Source organism: Callospermophilus lateralis, chromosome 11 (assembly GCF_048772815.1).
Source record: "Callospermophilus lateralis isolate mCalLat2 chromosome 11, mCalLat2.hap1, whole genome shotgun sequence".
Lineage (NCBI taxonomy): Eukaryota > Metazoa > Chordata > Mammalia > Rodentia > Sciuridae > Callospermophilus > Callospermophilus lateralis.
In genome coordinates, this window is record NC_135315.1 from 50,244,104 (window position 1) to 50,263,842 (window position 19,739).

The window sequence follows — 19,739 nt, forward strand, 5'->3', positions numbered from 1 at the left end:
TGGCAGCTCAATGGTAGAACATACTGCTTAGCATGCCAGAAGCCCTGGGTTCAGTCCCCAGCACCAAACAAACAAGCAAAAAGGACTCTGAGAAGGAGACATGTAATCCGGGAGAAGATCCTTCTAGGGAGGGGGAATAACATTTGTGAAGTTGCTCAAGTGGGAAATGAACCCTGTGTGTGGAGGACTGGTGGGAAGGCAGCCCTGGGTTTTGTAAGCAAAGCAGTGAGTGATGCAAAATGTAAGTGGTTAAGGAGATTAAGCCAGGGGAGTTACTCTGTTTTTATTCTGATTACCATGAGAAGTCACTAAAGTACTTTAAACAGGGAAATAGACTGTGTATTCAGAGATCAGGTAAATCCCAAAAATTTTGGCGGGAAACTATCAGGAGCAGTGGATGTTGATTTTCATCTGCTCTGTAGTAAAGCTTTTCTGGTGGGTAGTCTTCAGCTCTTCTTTGCATTCTGTGTTCTTTGCCTTATTTTATCTTTTGTTAATTATTATTATTATTATTATTATTATTATTATTATTATTATTATTTTCCTTCAGTAAGAGCAAATGAAATGATAGAATATTTCTGTTAGGCTACCCTAATGGGTATACAAGTTTGTGTGATCCTATTTTTTTTATTTATATATGACAGCAGAATGCATTACAATTCTTATTACACATATAGAGCACAATTTTTCATCTCTCTGGTTGTGTACCCAGTACATTCACACCAGTTCGTGTCATCATACCTGTATTTTGGATAATAATGATCATCACATTCAACCATTGTAAATACCCCAAGCCCTCTCCCTTCCCCTCCAACCCCTCTACCCTATCTAGAGTTCGTCTATTCCTCCCACGCTCCCCCTCCCTATTCCACTATGAATAAGCCTCCTTATATCAAAGAAAACATTTGGCATTTGTTTTTTGGGGGATTGGCTGACTTCACTTAGCATTATCTTCTCTAATTCCATCCATTTACCTGCAAATGCTAGGATTTTATTCTCTTTTATTGCTGAGTAATATTCCATTGTGTATATATGCCACATTTTTTATGCATTCATGTATTGAAGGACATCTAAGTTGGTTCCACAGTTTAGCTATTGTGAATTGTGCTGCTATAAACATTGATGTGGCTGTGCCCCTATAATATGCTGTTTTTAAGTCCTTTGGGTATAGACAGAAGAAAGGGATAGCTGGGTCAAATTGAGATTCCATTCCCAATTTTCCAAGAAATCTCCATACTGCTTTCTATATTGGCTGCACCAATTTGCAGTCCCACCAGCAATGTAAGAGTGTACCTTTTCCCCCACATCCTCGCCAACACTTATTTTTGTATGCATAATAGCTGCCATTCTGACTGGAGTGAGACGAAATCTTAGAGTGGTTTTGATTTGCATTTCTCTAATTGCTAGTGATGATGAACATTTTTTCATGTATTTATTGATTGATTGTATATCTTCTTCTGAGAAGTATATGTTTATGTCCTTGGCCCACTTATTGATTGGGTTATTTGGTTTTTTGGTGCTTAGCTTTTTGAGTTCTTTATATACCCTAGAGATTAGTGCTCTGATGTGTGAAGGGTAAAGATTTGCTCCCAAGATGTAGGCTCTCTATTCACCTCACAGATTGGTTCTTTTGCTGAAAAGAAGCTTTTTAGTTTGAATCCATTCCATTTATTGATTCTTTATTTTAATTCTTGTGCCACAGGTGTCTTTTTGTAAAATTGATATACATGCACTTGTATATTATTAGAAAAACCTGCAAGTGAATATATCAAACCACCAAGATCAGATATTAATTTTATTATTTAAAAAATAAGACATTAAAAATTTTACTATATGTATGAATGGACTCAGGCAGTGGGCATCGGTACTATAAACATCACAGAAAAAGAGCTGATCAAATATTATTTGCCTCATGATAGAAGAAAACACACCCCGTCCTACAGTCTTGCAGATGGGATGGAACTGGAGGCTGAGCAAGCCTCTGGTTGGAGGTCTGAAGCAGCCACGACCCAGGAACCTTCCACTTTAGCCATTGTCTTCCTCCAGGACAAATCACCCCCACAGTAAAGAGGAGTTGCTGAGAATAGACCCTAAATAGAGTAGTACATGAGGAAAAAGATAAACAAAGGCACGTTCCAGGTGTAATTGTGGAAGAGAAATAGAGCTAGGAGAGCTCAGAAAATGTGTCTGCATATTTGAATACTCCATCAAAACAAAATAGGGAAGTCTTAGATGGCAAAGTTAGGAAATCTATTGCTAACATCTTCCTTCTGAATTCAGGAAAAAGAGCTGCTGAAGCTGAGTTATAGAAAAAGATTGAGTACTAGAAAGAATGTAAAAACAATGGGCACTCGTCAACTTTAGAGAAAAATATTATTTATATAAACTTATTAGCAATTTAGAACACCTATAAAAATTAAAAGTTTCATTCCGTTAAATCCATTTACCAGACTTACTCTATCAGCAGTATAAAGAATAAAAAAATGTAAGTATTAGTAAGTTTATGACAACTTTGCTTCTAATTATAAAAATTTGTAGTTAATCAAATATCTATCAATAGGTGATTGAATAAAATATTGTACATGCATACAAAAATAGAATGAGATATATCTTAAGATGGGGATGTGAAATTTTTTTCCATGAAGTTTCAAATAAAAAAATACATGTTCGTGTGATCTTATTTGTGAAGTTGATATGCATGCACTTGTACATTATTAGAAAAACTTGCAAGTGTATGTATCAAACCACCAAGATTGGTTATTATTTAGTATTTAAAAACTAAGATATTAAAAATTTTACTATGTGTATAATTTGACTCTATCATTTATACTCCCAGGGATAGATAACCTATTAAATCATCCAAAATGGAATTAGCTTTATAACTGAAGATGTCCAATACAGAATTATTTGTAATTTTTTAAAATGAAGAGGCCAAATGCTCACCAATGGGGCAATGCTTCAGCCTCCTGGTGATACCATAACAGGTGAGATATAATGTAGCATGTTTGGGCATAAGAAATTTCTTATGAGATGTTGACAAAAAGCAAAACTTTCTTCAGGGTCAGAAAAATATTTAAAGTAAATATACCAATATGTTGCATGCAGTTATCTCTGTTGTTGAGATTAGACATGATTTTTATTTGTCTATTTCCCAATGAACCAAGATCTGGGACTTCTCTTGGGCAAGACCCTTTAATTCCTTCCAATGTCCCCAGGGCTCAGCTCAGGAATTGGGACCCCCCAGACATTAGTGTATCTATTGAGAGATTCCTTGCTTAAGATTCCAGCAAGGGTTCACTTCTCTATGCTGCTCAGCTCAGAGGTTAATCACACACAAAAAAAACTACACACAGTCCAAGGAATTTTGCTCAATAAATATATTTGGGTTCTGGAGAGTTTTGTATGATGTCTGAGAAGACGGCCTACAGCCCCTCAGAGCAGCATGTCATTGAACAGAGCTGACATGCTCTCCTCCCCAAACATACTTTCCAGACACCAGGACTCTCTCTAAAGGCTAGACAGAGAAACAAAAGAGCCAACATAAATTATAAAATAACAAATACATTTGACAAATGCTTTGGAGGAATATGACATATGCTTCTGTGGACAGAAAGGGAAATAATATTTAAATAGTTCTCATCCTCACCAAGCACTGAAGCAATTGCTTTCTATCCATAGACTTTTACTGACACCCAACAGGGTTTATCCCTGCCCTGTGTGCTGCAAGCACAGAGCTTTAATCAGATATGGTGAAAACTTGGTTTCCAGGTCTAGTGAGACTGGGATATAAACTTGAGCAAAGGGGAAATAACAAGATGTCTTGGGACCATACTCCATGGAATCATTCAGGGAAAGAAGAAATGAGGCTGAGACATTGCATTAGGAACATCCCATCACCGTCAGTCATCAGCCTGCCTCAGTGCTCCTATCTGTTTCCTCCCTAATGAGGCTCCAGGGAGGTTCTGCTTCCTCCAGGTTTCTTGATTCAGATGCTGGGTTAATCCCTAGGGAAAGTCTATGCAACCCAGTAAAACCCACTTGGTGAGTAAAAGTTTGGATTATTTTAAATGTCTCTTGGAGAACCTGGTCCTGCAGTCCCTCAACAGCAAGGTGCTATTACTGTCTCTCTCTACTTTTTTTCCACAGACGTGGGTCTCCATGAGGAGAGTAAATACATGGGTGGGGAGATGAGTGGTTGCTGCTGTTTTGCTTTTTGTTTTCTTAGGTACAAAGTAGAATAAATTCTATATCTCGGCTCATGGCACATTATCTATTCTTACACCTCTGGTTTTATTGTCTTTTATTTGTCCAAACTTTCTCTCTAATATATGTCGGCCATTTCAATATATGCACATATCCTTGAAGAAAATGTATCACTGAGCATTTGTGTGTTTTATTTACATAAATAGTATTGTGCTATATATCTAATTAAGTTTTTTACTTTTTGCATGAATACTAATTTTTATTATCCTTCTCCTTGTTTCTTATCTCTTTTAAATCCACTCTTTACGCACACAGTAATTTTCTTAAAGTTTAAATTGAACTTCTCACTTCACTGCTTAAATCATGACTTAACACTTAATATCACACTTAGGCAAAAAATGAAAACAGCTTACAAGACTTTACCTGGATTTGCTCCTACACATATCTACTATATCAACCATTATCATTCTATTTTCTTTGTTCCCAGTACTTCAGCCATATTGGATTTATTTCAGTCCTCTGGATTCACAAAGTTCTAAATCATCTTGGGGTTTTGCTTATCCCCTTGCCAGGAAGCTCCTCTCTCAACACTAAATGGCTTTCTGTTTCTCAGCCTTTGAGCTTCAGCTCAAATATGCATATTGGTGCAACCAAAATACTAGTCATCTTGGGTCAGGATTCCCTAGAAGCAGAGAAACTCATGGGAATGGAAAAAGCAGGCATTGAAGAGCCCTTTCAGAACAATATGGAAATAAGGAGGTTGCAGGTTCAGTATATCAACTTTACCCTGGTCTTGAGTGGGCCTCTGGAACACGAATTGCTCCCATAGAGCCAGTCCTACTTAGAGTCAAGAAACCAGCCTTGGACACCTGTATCAGTCAGTTCTTGGCCACTGGATGCCTGCCTCCTACCTCCCAGAGCAATGAGAGCTGGGGAGGTCTCTCTGACCAAAAGGAGAAATTATGAGCGTTAGCAGCCAACAATTACAGCAGCTGGGGATGTGGGGAGATGGGTGAACCAGCTCTTGCCCAAGTCCTGAGCAGATGGTGGAAATGGGGTTCCTCTCAGTGAAATGGGATGGCTGAGAAATAAAAGCTAAGAAAAATAGAATGGAGGAAAAAAACACAGAACCACAGAAATATAGTTTCAAAAAAAGGGGCAGGACAGGCATGCTGATCAGATGGATAGAACTTCTAGACTATGGCCAAAATGGAGCCCGTGCCTGCTTTATTTATATTGGGATACATCGAAGGCCTTCCATAGAATGTTGTTCACCAAAAAATGTTAAAGTTGGGCTGTCCATTTCCCAACAGGTTATGCCTGTTTCTGGAGCTATGATGAGGGCTCTTCCTAGCAGAGCAGAGTTAAAGGTCATGTTCATTGGGCAATCTATTGCAATGGGAGAGCCACATCTAAACCTCCAAGGCCAAACCTAAACCTCCCTGGCCTCCATGCCAAAAGAAGATATTCAAGTGATTCATGGATGGCTTTCTGCAACTAGCCAGTGAAAGGCGCCAACAGCATCCATCAGTAAGGGGTGAGGTACAAATGGTCTTCCTCCCAACATTCTATTCTTAGCTATGTACCCTGGAAAGTCTTCATTCACGTACCTGAAGAAAAATGCATAAGAAAAAGTCATTTCAGCTTTGTTGAAAATGGTAGAAAACTAGAAATTACTGATGAGGACTTTCTTCTTCTCTAATGCATTTATTTAGAGCCATGAATTTTTCTCTCATCAGCATTTTAGTTATGTTCTACAAATTTCGGTATATTGTATTTTCCTTTTAATTCAGTTCAATTCAGTTTTATTACACGTGTAACTTCTTTGTGGATTATTTAGGAGTATTATATTTGGCTTTCAAGTGCCTAGAAATTTTCCCCTTATCTTTGTGTTATTGGTTTCTTGTTGGATTTTATTGTGTTTAGAGAACACCTTGTGTATGATTTCAATTATGTTAAATCTGTTGAGGCTTGATTTATAGCCCAGGATATGGTCTATTTTGGTGTATGTTCTATGGGCTCTTGAAGATAGTACTTGTTCTGTTATTATCAAAGGGAGTGGTTGATAAATGCCAAATAGATCCTGTTGCTCACTGCTGTCTAGTTGTTCAATCAACTGTTGAAAGGGGGGATCTTGAATTCTGAAACTCTATTTGTGGATTTGTCTATGTATCCCTTCAGTTCTCTCAGTTTTTTTCCCCACATATTTTGCTTCTCAGTTGAATGATTACACATTTCAGATTGGTATGTCTTTGTAATAGATTCACCTTTTTATTATTATGAAATATCCCTCTCTGTCTCTGGTAATTTCCTTTGTTCCAAAAATCTACCTTATATGAAATTGATTTGTCCACTTCTTTTTTTTCTCATGAACATTTGCAGGTATTTTTCAATCCTACTACAACTGATAAGCTATTGCATTTTAATATTTGAAGAGAGCTTCTTGTGGACAGCGTATAGTTGGATGATGTTCATTTCAGACTCACTATGCCAATCTTTGTCTTTTACTTTGTGTATTTAGACCATTTATATTTAACATAGTTGTTAGAATATTCAGACTTAACATTTACCAATGTATTTTTTGTTTGAATTTGTCTTCTCTATTTTTCTTTTCTGATTTCTTCTTCCTGCCTTCTTGTGAGTTACTCAAATGTTTGATTTATCTTTAGTGTTTTTGAGTGTACCTTTTATATAGCTTGTTAAGTGGTTTCTATGGGCATTTACACTATACAAAACTTATCACATTTTAATGTTTTCATCATTTTAGCAGTTCAAACAAAATCTAAAAATATTACTTTCCTTTAAGGAATCCATTAAAATAGAAACTGCAATTACCCTCTGATCATTTTGTCCTCCTCATGAAGTAGAACTACAGGAAGAGATAGGTGTTACTTTTCTTCTACTCAGTGTAATTGATATTGATTTTCATGAAGATCTGTGGTTGCTACTACACAGTTAGGACAGGAAGTGATATGTCTTAAACTTCGAGCATTCACTTGGATATCTCTTAGTATTTCCATGAAGAGTAATAAATGTTAATAAGAAAGTTTAGTCATTATAACACAAAAAGAGCAGGATAGCTAAGAACTCAGGCCTGTATGGATGAAGACCAAAGACATTATAGCAGATCTACCAAAGTGACGGCCTAGGTAAGGGAAATTTAGAATGGGTAGTGGAGAGTGGAGATGATGACCTTAAATTACATCCTTGGGACAACCTACAGTATTGGGGACTGTATTTTGTTTCACTACATTTCTACTCAAATCTTTCCAACTCATAACTGTTCACCACCTTGAAGGGAATTCTTAATTATTGGATGTATTACCACACTATTTGGAAAGGACTGAGGTTGAATTCACTTTAATAACAAATAGAGGCCCCATATTGTAGGGTGATAGGTGGATAAAATGGGAAACTACAGATGGATCGGGTGTCACCCACCACCAAATCATTTTGGGGTAACTGAATATTCACTTTCAAAACAATAGATTTGAACCCCTGCCTCAGATTATATACAAAATTAATTAAAAATGGATCAAAAGCCTGGGTATAAGAACTAAAACTGTGAAAGTAATAGGAGAAAATAGAGGCATAGATTTTCATGACCTCAAATAAGGCAATGGTTTCTTAGCTATGACACCAAAAGCACACACCACAAAATAAAAAGAAGATAAGTTGCATATCATCAATTCTAAAACATTTGTGCTTCAAAAAACCCTATCAAGAAAGGGGGAAAAGCAACTTATAGATTGTGGGAGAAAATATTTGCCAATCATTTATCTGATGAGGGATTTCAATCTAGACTATACAAATGGCAATTACAATTCAATAATAAAAAGGCAACTAACAATGATACATTTAAGAAATTGGTCTGGATACAAGTTTTTCTGAGCAATCTCTCTGATCCCATATAATGGGATGGTGCATTTTTATTTAAGTGAGTCTATATAATTATCTTTTATAGGTACTTGAACTAATGTTTTTGTGTGAAGAAAATAATGTCTGTGGTTTTGTAGACAACTATGAAATAAAATTGTCTCACATACAAACAAAAAAGAAGGGAGAAAAAAGGCAGACATATCCACAGTGAGATAATACTCCACACCCTCCAGGATGGCCAGTTGGATAATGTTACCAAGGATGTGGAGAAATCGGAACTCTCATACACTGCTGGGGGGACTATAAAACAGCTCAACATCTTTGGAAAATAGTTTAGCAGTTCCTCAGAAGGCTAAGTGTAGGGTTACCTTGTGACCCAGCAATTCTACCCCAAGGAGTATCCCAGGGACATGAAAATGTACATCTACACAAAACTTGCCATAATGTTACTAACCCCATTTTTCATAATAGACAAAACCTGAAGACAACCCAAATGCCCACCAACTGGTGAATGGCTGAAAAAAAATGTAGCCTATCCATACAATGGAATAATATTTGGCAACAGAGAGGAATGATGCATGTTACATCATGTGTGGACCTTGAAAACATTATGCCACGTGAAAGAAGCCAGTCACCAAGGGCCATACTGTATGTCTGCATTACATGAGTGTCCAGAACAGGTGAATCTACAGACAGAAAGTAGACTGATTGCCAGGGCCTTGGAAAGGTGGGCAAGTGAGGGAGATGGCTGAAGAGTGAGGGGTTTCTTTGGGGTGATGAAAATTCTCTGCATTCAGTTATGGTGATTGTTCTGCAACTCCATAAATACACTAAAAGCCATTGGCTTTATATTGGAATAGGGGGATTTTGTTTTATGGGTATTATGGGGGTTAAATCTCAATAAAGCTGTTAATATTTTTTTATCATTTAATTTCATCATTTTAAATTTTTTTAGTTTCAATTATTTTTAAGTGACAAATAATACGTGTACATATTTATGGGGTATAATGTGATGTCTCCATACATATATACATCATAGAATGAAAGTTACAATTAGGTAGGAGGAATAAATTCTAGGGATCTATAGTTATTAATGTCCTACATATTTCACAATAGCTAAAAGAGGGGATTTGGTAAGTGGGGAGGGAGAAGGGACATGAAAAGAGAGGAACTGTGCATTGAAATTGACCAAATTATGCTATGTGCATAAATAAATAGACCATGGGGAATTTCACCTTATGTATGTCTATGAAGCATCAATTAAAAAAATAATGAATAAACAGCAGAAAGACCATAGAGTAGAAGAAGAGGAACCAGGGAGGGAGGAGAGGAGGGAAAGAAGAAGGACTGGGGATTGAGGTAGAGCAAATTATATTCCATGCATGTAGGATTATGTCAAAATGAACCTGGCTTTTATGTATAACTATAATGCACTAATAAAAGCATTTTGTAATAGAGGATTTTTAAATGTTCTCACCACAGAGAAATGATAAATATTTGCAGTGATGGCTATGCTAATTTAACTCCTAACATTTATTTGAACATTTATTAATTTTTTTGAAGAAAAAAAGAGAGAAGCCATTTATTAATCAAAGGAAGAGAGAAAGAGAACACGAGAAGACAAACTAAGAAATGATAGGGTGGGGAGCTGTTTCTCCCTCTGAAGATGGCCCACATTCTCCCTTGAATGTGCCTTTACTTTCCTAAATAAGCCTCTGTCTGCATTAAAAATAAAACAAAACAAACCAAACAAACAAACAAACAACAAGAAGAAAGAAAGGAAAAAGAAAAAAATGGCAGGGGGCTATAAATGTTTTGTACAATCATAAGATTACTTTGCTTAAGTCCATGCAAATAAATGTATAACACTAGATGAAATAAACAATCTATGAAGAAGGCAATACACAAAAAATAACCCTGAAAGGGATGGGAAATCTAAGCCAACTACATGCTGCAATGGAAAATAAGTGATTGTATTTTATCATTTTTTTCTTTTATTAAAACTGTGATAGAAAATGATCAGAAATTTTAGGAGCTTAAAAAGAGAAAGATTTTCTTGCTCACTTACATTACATATGAACTGAAGTTATGTGTACTTTGATTAATTGTTTCATGTGCCCTCTTCATTCAGGGACCCAAGCTGAAGAATCTTTGGGATGCCTTTCTTTGGTAAAAGAAGAAAAGAGCAAGAGAACTTAATAGAAATACAACAACTTTTGCCTGGAAAGGGCACATATCATATTCAGGCAAAGAATGGAAGGTTATAATCCTCTTTCAGGTGGGGAAGAAAACAACTGATGACAAAAATATAGTCTGGTCAGGCATGATGACGCCTATAATCCCAGCAGCTCTGGAGGCTGAGGCAGGAGGATCACAAGTTCAAGGCCAGCCTCAGCAACTTATCAAGTCTCTAAGCAACTTAGTGAGACCCTGTTTCAAAAACAAAATAAATAAAAGGGTTGGTGAGGTAGCTCTATGGTTAGCACCCTGGGTTCAATCACCAGTACAAAAAAAAGAGTAATAAACAAAGTATAATATCAATAAGAACTATACAAAAAATATATCACGGAAGAATCTTAATTTTAAGTATTCACACACACAGTCTCAGAAAAATAAAAGCAAGGTCCAACTGAACATTTAAAAAATACTGCATCTTCACCACAGAGGAGATAAATCCAGGAATGCAGAGCTGGTTATATATAGAAAAAATAATATTCTTATCCTTGGGAATGGTGAAAAGACATTTAACACCATTCAACACCCATGTACTTCTTGGGGAGAAAGGTTAGTCAAATGTTGCTTTTATGATTAGGGCTTCAAGCAAGCTGAACAATCATTTTCCTTTTAAAATATTTTAATTTTTAATATTTGTATTAGTGCATTATAGTTATTAATAATATTGGGGTTCATTTTGACACAATCCTACATTCATGAAATATAATGCTTCACCTCAGTCCCCCAAACTTCCTCTTTCCTGCCCGACTCTCCCTCCCCCAGATTCATGCATTAAATTCATGCATTATAGTTATACATAAAAGTGGAATGCAATGTGATATGAAATTGATCAAACTATGCTATGTGCACATGTGAATACATCACAATGCAACACACTTCTGACTTAAAAAAAATCAGTGAATATTTCATCAACATGATAAAAATATGCTTATCTTTGTTAAAAAGTCAACTTCTTTTATTTTAAAAAAATTTTTGTCTGTTATTTATATTTTTTTTATTTGTTCTTTTTAGATATAAATGACAATAGAGTATATTTTGACATATACATGGAATATAACTTATTCTAATTAGGGATCCCGTTCTTGTAGTTATACATGATATGCAGTTACATTGGTTGTGTATTCATATATTTATTGAGAGAATACTACATAAATATTTTAAATATTTAATATATTCTAACTCATTTAATCTTTGTTTTAAAAAAATTATTGGGGCCGGGTGGCAGTAGGGGAGGCTGTAATCTCAATATCTTGGGAGGCTGAGGCGGGGGATGGTGAGTTCAAAGCTAGCTTCAGCAACTTATCGAGGCTCTAAGCAATTCAGGGAGACCCTGTCTCTAAATAAAATATTAGAAAGGGCTGGGGGTGAGGCTCAGTGGTTAAGTGCCCTTGGGTTCAATCCTCAGGACCAAAAAAAAAAAAATGATGAAAAAGCAAAATTCTCAGTAGTGAAACAAAGGAGACATTTATACTAAAGTCAAGAATAATATGAGGATAAAATTCCTATTTCACATTGTATTAGAGAACTTATAAGACAATTATATAGGAAAAATCAATTAAAATGATAAGAATGGAAAGGCAAGGCAAAGACAGGTGCATGCCTTTAATCCCAATGACTGGGCAGGCTGAGGCAAGAGGACTGAGAATTTGAGGCCAGCCTATGCAGCTTGGCAAGGCCTTGTCTCAAAATAAAAAATAAAAAGGGCTGGTAGTGTTTCCCAGTGGTTAAGTATTCCTGGGTTGGATCCCCATTACTGCCAAAAAAAAGAAAGAAAGAAAGGTACAATTATCTCTATCTACAGATGAAAAGATTTTCTAAATAATACACACAAAAAACCTGAAGAACAAAGAACATTGATAACAGTCACAAGTTATAGAATCAACGTATACAAAATAATCCTCTTCACATTATAAACAACACCCAGATAGAAGATGTGATGAAAGAGAAGAACTCATATCAAATAAGAACCAAAGTGGGGGGGCCGCAAAATACCTAGGGGGGAAAACTTCAAAACAGGCATTCAAGACCTATGAGAGAAAACTCTCAAACTCTAATTAAAGGATCAGTTCAAGAAAGATAAATGAGATTATAAAATGATGCTAACACTATTCAATGAATGGCTGATGGAGACATAGTTATTGTAGGATACCAAACTAACATCACATCAAATACCCAACTGGTCACAGAGGAAAACAGAGATGTATTCCCCAAATCCAGTAGGAGTTCTTAGCATTAGTCAATCATGGCACACAACATCTTATGATGAATTTTAGCCCAAAATGTGTAACTTAAATGTAATCAGACTTCTATCAATAACTCCTGGTTGCAGGAATACAGGATCCCAAGAAACAAGCTAGGAAGAAATGATCAGAAGGATCTGACTGCCCTGTCACCATGGACACGGAGGTCAACATGGCTTTGTGTTAAGTGGCCTGGGCTGGGACCTGCAAATTTGAGAAAACAAGTTCCAGGTGATGCTGATGCTGCAGTCAGTGAACTTGACTAAGAAAAAGAGGAGAGAGGGTCTATCTCTTCATGTAGTCACTGCTGTGAAAAATAAATTGTCACAGACTAAAAATATCCACAGCAGGGATCTTATCAACCAGCCACAATGCATAGTCCTGGATAGGATTCCTATTTTGACAAACCAACCGGAAAGAACAATTTTGGGGATAACTGGAGAAAGTTGAATGTGGACTAGAGATAGATAATAATAAAGAGTTGTTGATTAATTATTCATTAATTGGTTGTAAAAATGTTATTTGGGATATAAAAGGTTTGAGGGGTTTTTTTCTTCATTTTTAAAGATGTAGTATAAATGTTTAGGGGACTGATACTACAATAATTATTATTTACTTTAAAATATTTTAGCATAAAAATGTGAATTTTGAAAACTTGCATGGAGTGCAGATGATATCTGTATTGACACTTTGAGAAAGGACGGTCTATTTTTTGTATCAAATGGACCCCTCCCTCCCATTTTCTCCATGAACTCATATGCCCTCTCTCCCCACAAACAGTAACTCTTCCATGAGGCAGGAACAGATGATGTTTCCAATACTAGCAGTAAAATACAAATGTAAGACTCCTCCCAAAAATTCAGATGAAGGAGACAAATTAAAATAATGAGAAAATAAATCATAGTTAAAGGGAATAGAGACCCAAGATCCAATCCGAGAATTTGAGAAACCCCAAAGGAAGCAAATTATTAGAGCCAGAAGCAATTTTTACTAAAACGGAAGGGTCACACATTTGTAAACCTAAATGGTTCTATGCACTCTGCACATAATTTCTGAAGGATAAAAAGACTCATACATTTACACATCCTGGGATTTTTTTAAATTTCAAAGATAAACAGTCATCAAACTCTATTAAATACTAAATAGCACCTATTGAAAGCTTACTGTCAGGATGCAATACCCAAAGTGCTCTGTCTTATTTTGCTTAGCCTTCATTTTGTATCAAGAAGAAACCATTTATTGTCTCCAACTACAGGTGAAGAAATTAATGTTCAGAGATCTTGCAGAATCCACACAGCTTTGTAGTGGTAGGATAAAGATTCAAACCCTATTTTCTCAAACTCTAAACTTGAGCTCTTCTCTTTGTCTGTATCAGATCGACCTCTCCCTCCCATTTTCTCCATGAACTCATATGCCTCTCTCCCCACAAACGGGAACTCTTCCATGAGGCAGGAACAGATCATGTTTCCCATACAAGCAGTAAGACATTCACTTATTCAACTGATATTTACTGAGGGTGGGCTATGTAAGTATCTGTAGATTATTTGCTCAAAGGAACCTGGATACAAGAAATATATATGAAATAGATTTTCTCAATTTTAGCAACCTCAAACTAGAGATGGGGGAAACATTTGAATACAGCAGCAAAGCACCAAGAATAAAAACTGTGAAATACTTCCAAACAAGTACAAGTAAAGCATAACACCTATAGAAAGAAAGCTAAAAAAGAAATTTATGAAGAAAATTCATAAGATATAAAAAATGGAAAAATATGCCATGTTCCAGGCTGAGAAAATTGATTATCACGAAAATTCTTACTCTCTCTAAATCAGAATATAAATACAAGGGCCTGGGTTGTGTCTCAGTGGTAAGGCACTTTCCTAGCATGTGTGAGACACTGGGTTCGATTCTCAGCACCACATACAAATAAATAAAGGTTCACTGACAACTAAAACAATATTAAAAAATATAAATATAATTCAGTTCCAATTAAATTATTAATAAGTCTCAACTTTAAAGTCAGTTCCAATGTCTTCTAGAGAAGTCTTTCTTGACTTTTTCATTTAAAGAAGTCTACCTCACCAGGAATGATGGTGCACATTGTAATCCCAGCAACTCGGCAGGCTGAGGCAGGAAGATCCCAAGTTCAAGGCCAGCCTCAAGAATTTTGCAAGATTCTGAGCAAATTAGTGAGATCCCACCTCTGGGTTCAATCCTCAGCACCAAAAAATTAACTAAATAAGTAACATAAGAAAGCCACCCTCACCTACGAGTTATTCTCCATCATATTGTGTGCTTATTAGTTTCGTGGCACTCTCTACTTGCTAAGGTTATCTTGTTGATGTTTATTTTCTCCACTGCCTTCACCCTGCCCTCTGGAAATAAGCTCCCTTTCTGGCTTGCTCACCACTGTATCTTCATTTCCTCAAACTAGTCAAGACAGACTAGAAACTGAGGCTACTGTGATAGGAGATGCTTATATAGAGCCTGTGACCGGGGTCAGTGAAAGACTGCAGCAGAATCCCCCTGTGCTTGTTTAAAATACAGATTCCTGAACACCACCCAGATCAGTTGAATTATAACCTCTAAAAAATTTCGTGAAATCTGCATTTTTTTAAACAATATTTCTGGGTAATTTTTATCCACCCTAAAGCTGAACTGTTAGAGAAGAAGGCTTCCCTGCATGGTACTCATGCAAGGAACAGTATCAGTTCTGAGAATGACTCAGCCATGGATCTGGTCTAAAATTAAAGACAACTTCCACAAATTTCTCCAGACCCTGACTCCCAGGAGGCATCATCTCTACCTGGAGAAATGGAGACTGAAAGTCCCCTTCTCTGATCATTGCTCTTAGGTGCTATCACTGTCTTGTATTTTCTCTTTGGAACTTTACTCTGGCTCCCATAAACAGGGCATGTCAAAGTGAACCATTAAATTATTGAGGGGAGACACCATAACCATGACCCACCAAATTCACAATCTAAATTCAGAGAACCATCAGAGTCTCTGGAACCAGCCACAGAGCCCCTGCAGATGTGCAGAGAGGCACCATTGGATCAGGACCAGCAATGAAACCAACACTTCCCCCTCATTCCCCAGGCAACACAAGGGGAGGACTGGCTCTATGAAGAGAGAAATGAGAGAGTTTTCTCTTACCACCTTCTGTCTTAATTTGCAGCAAGGAGGCTGAGGGTGGTGAACTGCATCTGTGCCCTGGTCTCCGCCACCTTATAGACTGGAGCTGAAGAGCAGAGGTCACGGAGGAGCAGTTCCCTGGAATCCCTTTTCCTCTCCATTCTCTTTGCTCAAGCTTTATCTCAAATCCCGGGGTCCTCACTGACCAATCCAAGAGAAGAGGCCTCCTGAAGAAAAATAGCAGAGACCAAGGACCCACCAGGTGCTGCACCTCCCAACATGGCTTCCCCCAAACCTGGAAGGTCCAGCCACTTTCTCTATCAGTCACACAGCTGGTGCAGAGGACAGAACCCTGGGCTGCGAGTTCTAGACTCAGCTTTGCTACTAGCTGGCTATGGGTTCACTGGGGCTAAGGTTTCACATGTGGGTCATGACATGGTTGTATGAGATGCTAGAAGAGGAGAGAAAGCTTGGGCATCAAGATTATGTCCAAAAAACGGAACCATATATTTTCTAACAGCCACCATTTGTGGCTGTGGCTCAGTGGTAGTGCACTTGCCTGGCATGTGTGAGGCACTGGGTTTGATTCTCAGCACCACATATAAATAAATAAATTAAATAAAGAGCTATCAACAATTAAAATAATAATAATAAAAACACCATTTGACATTTTAAGCTTTATGTGCTATATTGTTTTATTTATTCATTTTAAAATTTATTCTTTTTAGATATACATGACAGTACTGTGTATTTTGACATATTATACATTCATGGAGCATATCTTAGTCTAATTAAGAAAGTTCACCTAAGACCTTTTATCTCAAGTTTTTCTGCAGCTGTTATCAAGCATCAGTGGAGCTAGAGACATCTGGGTGCCCAACAGCACCTGCAAATATAGTTGCTTCTGTGAGTCAGGTGGTCTCCAGAGCCAGAGCCCAGGAGACTTTAAGACATTTGGCAGTAAATGAATGGATCTGGAGATTATCATGCTAAGAGAAATAAGCCAATCCCCCCAAAACCAGAAGTCGAATATTCTCTCTGATATGTGGATGCTAGCACACAATAAGGAGAGAGAAAATAGCAGTTTAGTGGATTAGACAAAGGGGAATGAAGGGAAAGGAGTGGAAATAGCATCAGGAAAGACAGTGGAATGAACTGGACATATCTTTCCTATGTTCATATATGAATACTCAAGTGAAACTCTATATCAGGTACAACCACAGGAATGGGATCCTAATTAGACTAAGATATGCTCCATGAATGTACAATATGTCAAAATACACAATACTGGGCTGGGATTGTGGCTCAGTGGTAGAGCACTCGCCTAGCATGGGCAGGACCCGGGTTCGATTCTCAGCACTACATAAAAATAAAGGCATTGTGCTGTGTCCATCTACAAAAAAGATTCATATTCTCTCTCTCTCTCTCTCTCTCTCTCTCTCTCTCTCTCTCTCAAAAATAAATAAATAAGCTTTTAAAAAGTTTATATATAAAAACACACAGTACTGTCATGTATATCTAAAAAGAATAAATTAAAAAATGAATAAATAAAAATATAGCTCGTAAAGCTTTAAAAAAAAAAGGAGAGCTGAGAGCTTCGAAGAAAGATCTGGCCTTCAGATAAAGTAGTGAGATCAGTAGACTATATGAAAGGAATGGATCTGAATATCATCAGTTAGAGAGGATGATTAAATAAATGAATGGACCAAGGTCAGAAACAGTCCATGTCTTGGTGGTGCTAAAATTTTAGAAAAGAATAATTACTCCCCTTCATTTGTAAGTGGGAGAAAATGAAAAGACTTTTCAGTCTCTGATCTTACACAGACTTAACAACTGACCCACTGGATGGCATGAAAAGTTGTTGAACTTCCTAGACTTTAGTCTGAAAATAAGTCATAATAGCTTCTCTACTTCCATCCAATTGTCATGGGGGTACAATAAAAAACATACAAGGACCTTCTGCAAAGTCAAAATATTACACAAAAGAGAGGCAACTGTAAAAACAGAAAATTTCCCATGATCTTTAACTTTTTTTGCCCCATGCTGGGTCAATAAATTCTAGGGTTCCTTGATTAGTTAATTACAAGTGAACACAAAATTGTTCAATGACACTATTGAACAGAAGGTTAGAAAAATTTATTGACATGATAGAGAATAAAAGACAATGTAGACATAAAAATAAAAAAGGGGCGTAGAAAAGTTAGGAGGTGGAATGATGACAGAATTTGTGCAGGAATATTATGTAAGAGTCGCTGGAGGTTTGCTGGGAGATTGAGTTATTGGGAAGTTCTTGAGTATTAATCTCAGATTATGGAGCACTATTTTAAAATGATACCATAGTCAAAGCTGACTTGAGATAAAATTGAAAGATCTAGGGATAACTTCAGAATGTAAGAATTGGAGAGCACAAAATGTAGTTTTACCTAGGCTTTTCCAGCATCAACTGGGAAAGACAGAGAGGAAAGCAAAGCTAGACCCACAAGACCACCTTCCCTAGTCCACTGATCTGCTAAAATTCCTTTCTTTTGCCTATTGAACAGTTATATTCTATGCTACTTCAACCAAAGTTCTCATGGTGAGGGAAAATTCTGAGAAAATATTCCAATATTAATATCACTAAGAATATTAATTTAATAATTATGTTAAAAGCCCTTCACACACACAGAAGAAAAATTTCTTTCTAAAAAGAGCCCTTCCTAGGGCTCCCTTTATGTCTCTGTTCCTTAGGCTGTAGATGAAGGGGTTCAGCATGGGAGTGACCACCATGTACATCAGAGCCATGACAGTGTCTTTCACAGTAGATTTATTAGCTGTTGGACATAAGTACAGACCAATGACTGTCCCATAGAACAGTGACACCACAGAGAGGTGGGAGCCACAGGTGGAGAAGGTCTTACGGATACCTCGAGCAGAAGGGACCTTGAGAATGGAGGACACTATCTTTGCATAGGACACAAGAATGAGTAGGAATGGGATGACAACAACAATTCCTCCTATAATAAATAGCACCCACTCATTTACTTGAGTGTCAGAGCAGGCCAGCTTTAGCAGGGCGGATATTTCACAGAAAAAGTGCGGGATCACATTGTCTGCACAGAAGGACAATCTGTTAACTAGCAGGGTGTGCAACAAGGAATAGAACGTGGTCTGCACCCAGGACAGCACCACCAGGGAGAGACAGAGCTTGGGGCTCATGATGGTGGTGTAGTGCAGGGGGAAGCAGATGGCCACATAGCGGTCATAGGCCATGGCCATGAGGATGAAGTTCCCAAGGTCTCCAAAAAATAGGACGAAGTATATTTGTGTCAGGCAGCCTGCATAGGGGATGGAAGGGACTTCACTCTGCATGTTCTGTAGCAATTTGGGCATGGTGACAGAGGAAAAGCAGAGGTCAGAGAAGGACAAGTTGCTGAGAAACAAATACATGGGAGTGTGTAGATGGGAGTCCAGGCAAATGAGGGTGATGATGAGGAGGTTCCCCAGGACGGTGGTAAGATACATGGCCAGGAACAGGACATAGAAGAGGTTCTGGTGCTCTGGCTGGATGGGCAGGCCCAGGAGGAGGAACTCTGAGATGAGAGTTTTGTTTTTCCCCATTATTATCTCTCTCCAATACCTTTAAGAGAAATAAAAAGGCCCTTTAAAAACCCAAGTGAAAATGATCATGTTTTTCTCATACACAGTGTTTACATGTTCTACAATAGTTGATCCCACCACCATCACAATAAGCATAACCTTCAAGTGTCTTTAATCTCTATGATCATTTATTACTTTTTCTCATCTTCTTTTCAACATGTTTCAGTAGCCCATTCTTTCCTAAATACTTACCTGTTTGCTTCTGTCACAAAAGGAGTGTTGGATTTTCTCTTCCCTTCCTGACTGGTCATTCTTAGCAACTGTAATTGGTTTCTGCTTTATAATATCTTATAGGATGATGTTCCTCAAATATTTTTGTAAATCCCATTCTTTTATAATTCTATATAGAACCATAAGAAAAATCTCACCATATGCCAACTACTTAGATTAATATTTAAACTTGGGCAGAGA

General features: G+C 37.3%; 1 protein-coding gene across 1 annotated transcript; it reads right to left on the minus strand.

Annotated features, from left to right (window-relative positions):
- Positions 1-18,329: 18,329 nt before the first annotated feature.
- LOC143642311 (olfactory receptor 1E16-like) lies at positions 18,330-19,289 on the minus strand. Its single transcript, XM_077110633.1, has one exon. It carries the CDS (start codon positions 19,287-19,289, stop codon positions 18,330-18,332), a length of 960 nt encoding a protein of 319 aa, XP_076966748.1.
- Between the last annotated feature and the right edge of the window lie 450 nt (positions 19,290-19,739).

Bases quoted from the DNA above. Each gene is read 5' to 3' on its own strand.
- LOC143642311 (XM_077110633.1), bottom strand. From the start codon at position 19,289: ATGGGGAAAAACAAAACTCTCATCTCAGAGTTCCTCCTCCTGGGCCTG.